The sequence below is a fragment of the Ambystoma mexicanum genome, chromosome 14 (genome assembly GCF_040938575.1).
Source record: "Ambystoma mexicanum isolate Mex_15411 chromosome 14, UKY_AmexF1_1, whole genome shotgun sequence".
Lineage (NCBI taxonomy): Eukaryota > Metazoa > Chordata > Amphibia > Caudata > Ambystomatidae > Ambystoma > Ambystoma mexicanum.
Window position 1 is genome coordinate 81,830,616 of NC_090940.1, and position 13,541 is coordinate 81,844,156.

A 13,541-nucleotide genomic window follows, 5' to 3' on the forward strand; every position below is an offset into this window, starting at 1 on the left:
ATTTATAATGCGCCTTTACACAAGTGTTTCTAGTTGTGACAAGACACGTAGGGGGAAACTGAAGGAGTACAAAACAACGATCGGAAGGAAGGAAGGAACAAACAAGCGGACAGGTGTAAGTGTGCACGATAAAGAAAGGAAGGTTTGCGAGAGGCATGATATAAAGACAAGAAACCAAAGGGAGGTGCAAGTGTGCACGGTGAAATAAAAGAAACAAAGGAAAGCAAGAAGGGGTGCAGGAAGCAGCTGAAACTGAAAGGTTGCAAAGAAAAGGATAGGTGCAAGTGTGCACGCTGTAAAGAGGAATGCGTGCCAGATGCACCATACAGAGAAAATAAAGCAGAGGAATTTGCAAGTGTGCACGATAAAGCAAAGGAAACAAACGAGAGCAAGAAAGGGCACAGGAAGCACCTGAAGGAAAAGCAAGGAATAAGGAGAAGGATTGAAGGTCACAACAGTGGTTACCACTTGGGAGGAGCAAAGAGCCCTGCGTTCTCTAAAGTATGATGCTACCAAGAACTGTACAGTGAAAGGTACATCCTGACTAGGAGGACTTTGTTTAAAGACAAAAGGGGCATAAGCTTGGGGAAGGGAACCCCAAGAGGCTTGACCAGAACGGTGTATTTTTTTTTTGTTTGGAACTGGAAGAGTCTGAGCTTGGGGAAGTGAACCCCAAGAGAACCAAGGATACTTTGTTGATTTGCTGCAAGAGCCCTGCGTGGAAAGTTCTATGGACTCCCCTTTTGAATTGAACTATCTTGCACTGGCAGAATTACACCCATTGGTTAGACCATCTGAAACTAGCTCTGGTTTCCATTTCCTTTTCTTTGAACCACGTTTTTCTTTTTAAAGACTTCCTAACACATTTTTGTAAATTAGTGAGGGCAAGCATAGGTTTAGACCGACAGATTGTTTTGGATTTTCTAACATCGACGGCCCTTACAAACATCAGTTAAGGGAACCATCCCTTTACAGCTAGGGCCAGTTAGGCATTACACCAAACCAGGAACTGTAGTGAATAAAGGTTTTGAAACTAGCATATCTCTCTCTTCTCTTCTCTTCTCTTCTCTTCTCTTCTCTCTCGATATTATGCCTCTCAGTTATTTTTCACTTTTTTCACTTTATTTCAGATAAAGGAGCTGCTTGCAAAAGTCAAAAAGAATTACTTGGGGACACCTTTACTGAAAACTGAGCTAAATGAAGAACAAACGGTGAGCAATTCCTCTCGATGAGATAGTATGTAACAGACTGTGTGATGCCAAGGTAGCATGACTATGCATGTGTTTCATGCCATTTACTGGTGCCCTCTCACAGTGGCCCGAGCACAGAAGGACATATTCTCTAGTAAGGCAAGAGCCATTATTGAGCCAGATAGTGAAGTGGTAGCATCTTTAGGTTGTCTGGTACACTTGTGTATAATGCGATCACCATAGAAGGCATTGTTGACACTTTTTTGTTTTTGATTTCCCATTGTAATTGTATCTTGTAGCCATTAATCGAGCTCTACCCCCACACATTGAAAATGTTTTTTAAATTCTGAAAAAGTACCACTTCCAGCAAAATGTTGTCCCCAAGCTTAGATCATTGTTATGTTGCTTTAAGTAATAATCCTGTTTTAGACGTTTGTGTTGGTTTTCCTTATTTGAATTAAATCATAGGACGTTGTTCACTTCACTTCAGTGCTGAAAAATCCATCCCATGAATCACAAACGGGACCCATTTCACATCCATCATCCTGTTGCAAAGGGGCCACAGCTGGCATCCAGAACCCCCTTCCCTCCCCAAGACTGTTGCCATTCCTTTTTAGTTTTGGCTGTTGGGTGGCACTGAATGCGCTACCTTTCAGTTGAAACTATTGGTATTGAAATACAAGCTTTAACATAAGAGTTTCAAATAAGACCTTAGAATGAGTGTCTGTAATGCTTTTTAATGCAGGTAACCTATGAGGATGGATGTGTGTTGTTTGGCTATGTGTCCCACCCATTTAACACCCATCTCGAAGTCAAATCTGTATTTTCCGCCAATTCCCACCCATCTAAACCCAGGTTTGCACCCCTTTTGCACTCTTTACCTGCATTTGTATTGTGTGCTGAGTGTGGTGGCCATGTTTACTTCCAAAATGGCAGCTGCCACATGTTAATAAAAGGTAATTTGACTTAAGTTTTTACATATTTTAATGTATGTTCTATTACAAAATAACTAAGTTACTGTTCTAGTTAAGTTTTGGTCTAAAATGTCTCTCAGAATGCCAGTGTAACCCCACCCAAGTTAGGGTGTCTCGTGGCTTGCACAGTCCACATATTGGCATGCGAATCCAATCCTAGCTTAAAAGCACAGTGGGCAGACACATTTTCCTTGTGTGCATGGGAAACGTCTTGTTCTATTTGGAAGCCCGCATTTATCTGGGGTCTGGGCTCTGTGTTTTAAAGTGTTCCCTTTTGCAGGCTGGGGGAGTGTAAGACTAATTGATAAACACTTCTCTGCCAGAAGATTCTTAGGCAGCCTTTGTGGTGCTTATTCGGACCTGCACAGGCGCAGCGGGCACTGGAGTTACCCTCTTTAAGCCTTGCTGCCTTGCCATGAACTGTCTTTATTGCAGAGGGTGCGCGCTCTCAGGAAGAAGCTGCAGGCTGACGGGTCTAGGCCGAGGTAGGCAGACACACTAAGGGTGTGAGGGCGAGGTGAGCGATGCCCAGACTGTACTTTTTAAGATGAAAGAACCACAGTGGGAGAGATGTGATCCTGTCCAGAGGCTGGCTTTTCATCCTTCAGAGATGCAAGGTGGACCTTAGGCATAAATGACAGCTTATGCAGTGTTTTTGTTATGCGTGTTTTTAAATGCTCTGTATCAAAACATCAACTGAACTTCACCTGGAAACACCTGACTCTTATTTTGTTCACAGCGTTTCTTCTGCCAGAGATGAATTTTGCCCAATGTGCATTTTTAAGAGAGAACACACTCGCAATTCAACTTGCTGCACTTTGCCTCTTTGTTGTGGTGTTTGCATAAGCTATGTAACCCGCCATGATTAACAGAGTGGCAGTGTATTTGGAAAATAAGAAATGCATGCGCGGAACACTGAAACAAATGCGTTGTAGACATAGCCTTTCAACGTAAAAAAAAAAAGCAAATAAAATGGTGATCCTGGATTTCATTATGCTGAAGTAGCATGGTACCTTCAAAAACCACGCTTTTCCTCACTTGTGCAATTCTCGCTACAGCGTTCTCCAGGGCTTGCAGTACAGGTGCTCAAGCCATTGTAAAGAAAACCCAACCTACCAATTCAGCAACAAGCAAAACATGATCTCAACATGCACCACAAACGCTAAAATATTAAATGAATGATGTTGTCAAAATAATTTCTTTTCAATCTCAAATGCCACAGTGTCTGTTTTAAGGCTACATCCGTGGTTGTACAAGTCACACTGCCCTTCAGTGATGGTCATAGAGTTAAAGGGTGAGAAGAAATATTCTACTCAATGTGGTCTCTGAATACAGTCTGATCTCTATAGTTCTGAACATCGGTCTTCTGCATGTTCTCACCTACCATACCCCCACTCTGTCTACCCCCACCCACTCTACCTCTGCGCTCTCTACCCCCACCCACCCTACCTGCACTCACTAACCACCCAAGCACCCTACCACCACACTCTCTAGCCACCTCCACTCTCTACTCCCACCCACCCTACCTGCACTCACTAACCACCCAAGCACCCTACCACCACACTCTCTAGCCACCTCCACTCTCTACTCCCACCCACCCTACCTGCACTCACTAACCACCCAAGCACCCTACCACCACACTCTCTAGCCACCTCCACTCTCTACTCCCACCCACCCTACCTGCACTCACTAACCACCCAAGCACCCTACCACCACACTCTCTACCCCCCTCCACTCTCTACCCCCACCCACCCTACCTGCACTCACTAACCACCCAAGCACCCTACCACCACACTCTCTAGCCACCTCCACTCTCTACTCCCACCTACCCTACCTGCACTCACTAACCACCCAAGCACCCTACCACCACACTCTCTACCCACATCCACCCTCTACTCCCACCCACACTAACTCCACTCTCTACCTCTATCCCATTCACCGTACCCCCATTCTCTACTCCCACCCACCCTACCCAGTCTTTCCACAACCAACCACCCTACCTCCATGCTCTTACCCCACTCACCCCATCTACCGCTACGGTCTATCCCTACCATACCCTAACCCCACACTCTCTACCTCCACCCACCCTACCCCCGCTCTCTCCCGCACCCAGCCTTCCCACTCTACCCCACCCACTCTACCCCCACTTATCTGCCCACACCCATCTCTCTCTACAATCCCCCTCTCATCCTTCCTCTCACACTCTCGCTTTAATACCCTCTTCTCGCTCTCAATCTTTCTCAATCATAATTCCTCTTGCTCATCATCGATGGCACCCTCTCGCAATCGCTTCCTCCCTTGCTCTATTCCCAATCCCCATGCTCTTGCACACCTTATCACATCCTTCTTTGAAACTTTGAACTCTCCTCCTTGCACCCTGATACCTATAAATGCAAAATGATCAGCACTAAACGCCAAAACTATTGGTTTTGCAAATGCGTGTTTACACGGGTATCTGGGTAGAAACTGTAGTCACATATATAAAAGTAACCAAATAGCCCATGCATAAAATTCTAAATTGGTGCAAAAGTATCCCATTGCACTGCACTGTAAGGTGCTGTGTGAAACTGTAAATACAAGAACTCAAAAGTGAAACAAAGCTTGCGAGTGCCGACCGTCTAATGGACTGATCAGTTTCCCCATAGCAGAAGAGAAGAAGGCAAGGGAAGCAGAAGGCTTTACTGTCCTTTAAAAAGTCAGGACAGGATCAAAACCAGAGCAAAAAGAATGAGGTTTCATAGGAAATTGGGAGGGAAAGTTTCCTAACTGGGTGATTGGTTAGTCCGTGTAAGGTTCTTTAAGGGTTTTCACTTTTGCCCCAACAAGACACATACTTTCAGCTGAGCTTGGCCGTCCTGCTAAAAACTATATTGTGTTTCTTGAGGAGCATATCGGTTATTTGATTCTTGGTTTGAAACCGACTGGCACATACCTTTTTATTTGTGTTTTTTTTTTTTAACAGAAAAATCTGTTTGCAAAAACTTTACAACTCTTTCGTCACGTATGTGACAAAATGCACTGGAGTTCAACTTGGGTGTGCAATTGCCCAGGCTCCTATTCATTCCGAATCTCATTTTAAACATCCTTTCGCTCATTTTGTCAAGACCAAATTGTGTCCACGTGTCTAGAAGGATCATCCTTGCCCGTTTATGTGTTTAACTCCTAACAGGCGGGCCTAAGCAATGATTTGTGCCATTTATGGACATCTCTTTTCTTTTTCTGCGGCATCTGGAGGTCTGCACCACTCATTCATCTAAGTCATGAAAAAACCAAGAGCCTGGTCTTGAATATGAATTATGATGACATCTGTAGGATTCAAATTGCAACCAATCAAGATCTAAAATATATAACGAGTTTAGACTGCATACTTGGTGGAGAGGAAAGAACTTCTGTGACCAGTGCAGTTCACTGGTTCGTCTGAGAAGTGTTTTAGGAGTGGTAATGAATAAGATACTGCACCATCGTCGTCATCTGGACTGTCGCCCCTGCCGCAGATGTATTCCTCCCAGTAAATATTCTTGCACCGTCTGGAGCACAGAGGGAGTGTGGGGGCGGGGGGGACTTGGGAACCCTTGTTTCAACTGCGGTAGTAGCAGAACTATGCGGCTCCCCTGGAATGCCAGATGTATAATTGTTGCTGTGAATTAGGCATATTGTGTGATGTTTTCCCTGTGTTGGAGGGGAGCATTGTACCTTGCAATCTGTCAATCCACCAGCAGAGGTGTGCTGTGATTGCATGATAACACCCTCATGGAAATGAGCTCATCTGGTGCTGATTATTCCATGGGAGGGAAGCACTGAGAACTACTGCCCAGTATCTCTGGTGGACATTGCATGAAGGGCATTCCTGCATCGTTAGTGGAGCTCTTAACTAGTGGGACACTATTAGCCATTACTAGATGAGGCATCCACCTCTTAACTGTTTTTACTTGTGCCTTTATTGTAGGGTAAAAGGCCCTGATGAAGGAATACAGTGGAGCTATTGGGTGTGTAGATTATCACATAGTATCTTTATTTTTTACTTAAGGTGTATTTAAGTCAGTGGCTTTCTTCAAGCTGAGACCTAAACCCTTTGAGTTATTTGATCACCTATGAGTTGACATTTGTGTTTAACTAAAAAGATTCCAGTGGAGGGTGGATAGTCCCTTTTTCTATTCCCTCACCAACCTTATTTTATTTCAGGCCTTTAATGTAGTCTAACATGATTCTCTGGTTAGCAGCAACCGCATATTCCTGGAACTGTTGAGAACATCAGAAGGCCATTATCATATTTGCCCTCCCAGGCTATTTAAGGTCACTGCCGCATGCAGTTAACACATTAGTAAGTTCATATATACGGTCTGCATAGTTTCTTGTCACCACACTGAGTTTATGATCGAATACTACTGCATATGTACACTTATAGTCAATTGTAATTGTATTTATCCTAGCCCGCAACCTTCTGCCTCCAAATAATGCATGGATTGCGCAACCCTTTGCATCCATGACTGCCTCCCTGGTAGACAATATTGTCTTGTTGTATTCCTCCTACATTGTACGGCCTAACGATAGATAGTGTCCATTGCCTATGAAATTGTTATTGAAATGTTTGACCTGCTTTTTGTGCTCTGCGTTCCCGATTATATACTCACTACCATTAGCCTATTCTACATCCCTCCCTTGACCGTAGGTACTACTATGAACCTCCCCCAAATTGATTATGCTTCATCCACTTTATCATGTACTAAAGGTACCTATTCCTATCAGGGTTCAGGCCTTGCACAGGTTTAGTGCCAAAGGCATTGCCCACTTCCCTGCCACACGCCATTCCTACCTAAAACAGCTGCCCCCGCCCCCCGAAGTGCACCTTACCTCTATTACCACTAACTCCTCCATCACTCCATGTAGTGAATGTACAATCACAGCAAAGTTAGACCCCACCTTTCTCGCAGCCCCCTCCCACCAATTCCCCCACACCAAGGCCTGACAGTCAATTACGACTAAGAGCAAGAACCAGAAACCATATGAAGCCATCTATCACCCCAATTCTAGGATCCAACACTTGTACCACCTCCTCCCTGCCTCTAGCAACCACGACAAACCCTTATCTACCCCACACACTGTTAATAAATGGCTCCTTAGCGCAGCACTAGTTCATCCGAACCCTCCATGCCTCCTGCCAAAAGCACAGCCCCCATTAACAAATCACATTTGAACCCACCTCCTACCACCCACCACAGAATGTTTCTAGAGTCCCTCACCTGAAAGGCGCTTTACTGAATGTGGGATCCCTCGGTGCACATGCCACTGAAGTACACAACCTCATTCTGGAACATGACCTAGACTTTATAGCATTGACTGAAACGTGGCTACAGCTTCAGGTCCACTATTGTCTTTAGCTATCCCACCTGATTACACCATACTAAGAACCGACCGCCAAGACACGATAGGAGGAGGAGTAGCCATAATCACCAAAACTGCCTTACAGTTCAGATTCTGTAACACCGACACTATAGTAGGTTATGAGCGCCTCACCCTCAAAATAACCACTGATCCCGAAACTACCATTCATTTCTTAATACTGTACAGAACACCTAGCTTCGCCAGTCATCGGAGATCAACCTTCCATTACATATAACCCCGATGCTTAAACCTATGACTAAATTCGTCCTGCTAAGCAACATAAAACTTGGTTTCAGTGACCCTCTTGACCATAAAGCCACAGCACTCTTCAATGCTTTCCAAGATATTCAATTCTCTCAAATCGTGAATGCACCTACCCATACCAAAATTAGAATCCTTCATTGGATACTAACCCTGAACGCATATCTCTCGTAGACATCAGTAATGTGTTCTGGACAGATCACTTTCTCGTACGATTCAATGTCTCAACCAGCAAAGCCTTAGAAGCTCCCTTAGTACCACCCCTTCCAGATTTAGCAAGAAATTCTCGTAAACCCACCCATGACAATTTATCCCCCATCCTCAATAAATTACTAAAGGATCAACCAACCTCCACATCAACCCAGGCAGTCTATCCAGTATTTACCACGCATGTCTCAAAAAGCCATTGAAGTAGCACCACTCAAAAACAAACTACCCAAAGCTAAACGCAGCAACTCCTGGTTTAACGACAAGCTCATAGAGCTTAGGAGAAACAAGAGCCTTGGAACACCTCATCAGAAAAAATCTTACAAAGGAAGTAAAAAAAGAAGTCCAAATCCTCTGTCAGAAATATAAACCTGCTATGATCACACACAAATCTAGCTCCTTTAATCTATGCATCACCAATGCAGCATCTAGTAGCAAAGAGCTATTCGCAATACTTGGAGAGTTGGCAACACCCACCTCCCCCCAATACTATTATAGCCAGCAAAGCATGGTGCACCATCATTCAGAATGCCCTGGCCACTAAAATCAACTCCTTCCAAGATAACATTTTACAAAAAAGAAAATTACTGGACAGTGATGTCAAATCCAACCCTATTGTCCCACTGACAACCTCAACCTCAATAGCCCAATTCAACTTCACTTTAGTCACTCAGGACCAAGTTGCCACTAGTATCACTGCAAATGTGATAGCTTTCAGGCCAGATTAGTCCAAATATGCTCCCCTACACTATAGTCCCTATCATCACCAATTTTATTAATGCCTCTTTCAGCACCAACTCTGTCCCGGCTGATATCAAAGAGGCCTGTATAACACCATTACTAAAAAAAAAAAAAAAAAAAATCACTAGACCCCACCAACTATAGACACATCACAACAGTTACCTTTCTTCTTAAAATAATAGACAAAATAGCATACACCCAAGTACAAGCCCACCTAGAAAATAATCATTTGCTAGGTGACAGACAATCCGGGTTTCAGCTCAAACATAACACTGAGACAGCTCCTCTTGATTTAAAAAGTCAGATGGACGCTCTCAGAGACTCGGGCAAACTCTGCATTCTGTTATTACCCGACCTCTCTGCGGCCTTTGATCTGGTGGACCATGATAAACTGTGCCTAGCCCTTTCCAACAACTTTCACTTCTCATTAAATGCAACCGCCTGGATCAAGTCGTTCCTTTCAGAACGAACCTGCAGGGTAGCTATAGGCGATGAGGCAGATGACCCTATATCTGTCCCTCTGGGTGTACCTCAAGGTTCCTGCCTCTCCCCTACACTATACAATGCTTACACTAAGCTGCTCTTTGGAGCGTTGGACGCCATGGGAGTTATATACACTAATTTTGCTGACGACCCGCAACTACTTATCCCAATCACAGGAAATAAAGATCATGACACCACTATTGTAAAAAAAAATCTACTCCCTCATCCAGAACTGGATGGCAATAAACTGCCCTTGTCTGAATGGTGAAAAAACTGGAATTCTTATTGTGGGTTCACCAGCTCAAATAAAAAAATTGCTTAAAGACTACCACTAAATTGATATAGAGGGTATCCCTATCTCCAACCAAGAAAACGCCCTAGGAGTCTACCTCGATTCTAAACATATCAATTCTCTTGCTTCCTCTAAAGCCTACACAACCAAACCTCTCTCTCAGCAGACAATTCCTCATCACACAGAACTGCATCACACTCGCTAGAGCACTCCTCTTGTCTAAATTAGACTATTGCAACATACTCTTACTAGGATCACACAAAAAAACTTAACCAACCTACAACTGCTTCAACCCATAACAGTGAGAGCAGCCTTAGGAATAAATAAGAGACCAGATCTCCAAAGCTAGGAAAGATGTGCACTGGCGTCCAATCCAAGCAAGAATCCTTCACAAAACTCTCACCACCACACATAAATGCATTAACCAAAATTCACCTAGCTACCTCAACCAATGCCTCACCCATAATACCTCGACCAGACTCCTCCAATCCAATACCAGCACTCCTGTTCTTCTTGTCCCATGTTTCAAGAACAAGAGAACTGCAGATGCCAACTTCTTGGTTGCTGTACTCAGACTTTGGAAAAACTCTCCCAACTAACATCAGCAGCGTAGCATCCCATACCCTCTTTAAGAAACTGCTAAAAATCTGGATTTTTAACAAATTCTAAACAAACACTGGCCTTAACGCACATTGTCAGGACTGGGGTTTTGCCGTTGTATATACACAAACCTTGTTTAAATCCCTGCTTTGTACCAACATATGTTCCTCCAAGTTTAAGTGTATTCTCCATTCTTTGTCCACAACTGTTTAATTTTTGCTTTCTTACTATGTAACCAGCAAGTACCTTGTAACTTAGCCATGATACCTCCGGGTTTGGGCGTTTTAACAAATGTAATAATAAAATAAAAATTGAGCAGCTACAGCCTGTCTTAACATAATACCACCACCGCACTAGTAACTGCTTCCATGAAGGTTTCGCTGGCCAGTAAGAAAAGCTCTCGTCCCCTCTTTCCATTACATTTTCTTCTGGCCAAAACACATAAACATACATACAAACATACCAACTATCGCTCACTATTTTTTTATTTTTCTACATGTCGTGAGCCCACCCTGTTTTGTGTTCCTGACTTTAGTCATTCTTCCCCATTCCTGCTCCCCTTAACCCGGTTACATTTGTAACACCTACACCACGTCCTAGCTGCCACCAGGGGCAGGGTCACAATTTGCATCTACATGAACATGACTTGGTGCTTAAAGATCACTATGGTGGTGATATGCACACTATTAATACATCATTTCTTTTTTGGGGGAATTCTAGGGCCACTTTCTATGGCTGCTAAACCTTTGCTTTTCACTTTTTTGGAATCCGACTTATGTTGGTGTCCATGGGAACGTCTTCTGAAGCCTCCTTCCCATTGCAACCCTTTTTTCCTTTACTAAAGCTACAGGGATCTGGGCCGCGCGTAAGGCGTCCAGTTCAATGGGTGCCTCTTGGGCACTTCATTTCTGCCCCAGGGTGATTCTATAACTCTGCATTGGTTTTAGGGCGAAGGCTGACAGCAGCTGTAATTTAATTTTGGCTTGCACCAAAATGGCCCAATGTACCTTTTTCGTAGAACTTAGGTTACCAATGTGTTTTTTAAAATTCTGCTGTCGCCTATTTTGTATTTTAGGTCTTCCCTTGTTCAGGGCAACCATGAGATAGGACTGAAATGGGTGTTCTGATCAAATGGGTTCTTAGTCATCCCACTTGTCAGCCTCCATATTGGTTCTAACTGACCTAGAATAGTTGGCTTCCTGAGATTCCTCCATAGCCCTCTCTAGTGATAGGTGGGCAGGCTTTGGCCTGCCCCTTGTTTAAGTGTTGGTATGGTCTTGTCCAGTTCCAGGTCGCTTTCTTGTTGCTCTTGTCTTGGAAGAAGCAGATCTGCCGTCCTCATGGAGGATTTTACTGCGGTTTTCCCACTAGTGATTCTGTTTTAAGCTTTTCTCTGGCCATACTGGCTGGATGTAGTGGTTTAGGTGCGTTCATTAAGGGTTTCTGTTGGTAGAAGTCAAACCCGGGTTTCCGGAGTCGTCGGCCTGACTCCCTTTTGGTGTCGAGTCAAGCCTTCCATCCTCGGGCAGATTTCCAGGCAGTTTACTGCCACTTCCTGCCATTTACCCCTAGGATCTTCCACCTTGTTGCAGGTAGCTGCTGTTACATGGAAGGGAAGTGGTACACCACCACCTCGCCTGCTCGAGGGGCTGTCCTCTGTCTCCTTCACTGCCGTCTCTATTATGGGCCTGTTTTCTGGGGCTTTTTTCACGTTTCTTTGTCTGCTAAGCCGCAGGAATAGGTCTTCCGTGTTTCCTTTGCCTTCCGGGAGTCTTCCTCGCTCGTATTTTCATTTCTGGATCGAGGGACTCCAACATGGGAGGGTGCTTTTGTTCTTCCTTTTGGTTGTCTGGATCTTCATTGGCTTACCAACCTTGTGCCTTGACTTCTATGGCGCTTTCTACTTGCCTTATAACTTTCCTAAAGTTGCTTTGGGGGTAATTGCCTGCCCCTGGCCACTTTTTGTGTACCTACAGGGGGTTTAGTATTTATTAGGGATTTTTAATGTTTTTTAAAACTTCTGCTCTTTTCACCTTTTAAAGTGAATACTGATTTACACTGTATCAAATATATAACTGTGCAACTATTTTTCCTGTGAGTGAAGTTGATAAAATGTTTATTCAGCTTTTTTTTAGTTTTTTTGGGAGCCTCCGACTGTGTGCAAGTATGAGGAATTGCCATCTGGCAAGGGTGCAAAGCCCTGACTTTTTTGATTTTTATGAATACATAAAATGATACAGGTGATTCCTTCTCCAAAGGAATAATCTGTTAACCAGATCCCCCTTTGTCGCAACTGTATGCCAAAAGCATAGTGTACTTGTGCTGTGCTGCATCAGTAGCCTGGTCCGCAGCACCCGCTCTGCTCGCAACGCATAGCATGTTACAAGGTCACAAGATGCCCACTCGACTGCCACAGTGACAGCAAATTCACTGCAGCGTGGAGGCAACACTTAATATGCCTCCTGTACCCAAACTATATGGGTAGCCCATGCTTGTGGCAGGGTAATCTTGTAAGAATAAGCTATGCCTGTGTTTAGGCATAGGGCATAGCTCTACTTATGATCATGGCTGCAACATCCCAATTGATATCGCACATGTGTCAACTCATGTGAGTCACCTCTGCTGAGGGAAGGAATGTGTATTGGAGTCAGACTGGCTGATACTGCCAGACGGCAGGATACAAACCCGGAGGACCCAGTCTCATTGATTCTTTGTGAGGGCCCGCAACCCCCTCACCCAGTGACAGCCGCACAGCAGGCAGCTGTCCTGGGCCCAGGTATCAAAGGAGCGCACCCCTTCAGGATCACACCAGGGTGCTGCATGTCTAATGGTCTTTGTTGTCAGTAGGAGGGAAGGGACCAGGAATGGGATAGGCAGGAGTGCTCTGGACACTGGAATAAGCCTTCCGCCATCTTGTTTCTCGCTGTTTCTTTCCCATCTCCTCCACTTTCTCTGGAGCAAAGCAATTTGGGTGTGACATCAATATGACAAATAGGACAAAGTCCACTCCATCCAGGAGCAGGGATTGGTCCCCTAAAGCAGGCTAGCTTTAGACCAATCACCCCGGGAATTGCGCATTTTAAAGGAAGGGGTTTCTCACCTTTTCAGCAGAATTCGCTCAGTTCCTCAAGGATCCTTTAAGGCCAGAGAGACGTTATAAACATTCTCATCTGGACTGCCTTTGGGACAGTTGCACAGTCCAAAGCCCTCCGCCGGAGGTGAAGGAGCTGTCCAAAACTGAAGGAAGATCTGTCCCCAACCACTCCCAGGGAACATTGGGAGTGACGTGCTCTGGACCAGGACCAACTATTCTGGAACTAATCCTCTGTGCCAGAAGTGTAGACCCTGAACTACAGTATCCTGTCTTTGAGTTCTTTGCAAAGGCCTTGCAGCGACCTGAGGGCTAGACCA

At 44.5% G+C, this 13,541-nt stretch overlaps 1 protein-coding gene across 1 annotated transcript in view; it reads left to right on the forward strand.

Moving 5' to 3' along the window:
* Nucleotides 1–13,541, forward strand: part of FAM98B (family with sequence similarity 98 member B) — a 308,354-nt gene that overhangs the window by 168,237 nt on the left and 126,576 nt on the right. The window contains exon 5 of the mRNA XM_069638554.1: nt 1,131–1,211. Within this exon, the coding sequence (XP_069494655.1) occupies nt 1,131–1,211 (81 nt within the window). The remainder of the gene's footprint in view (nt 1–1,130; nt 1,212–13,541) is intronic.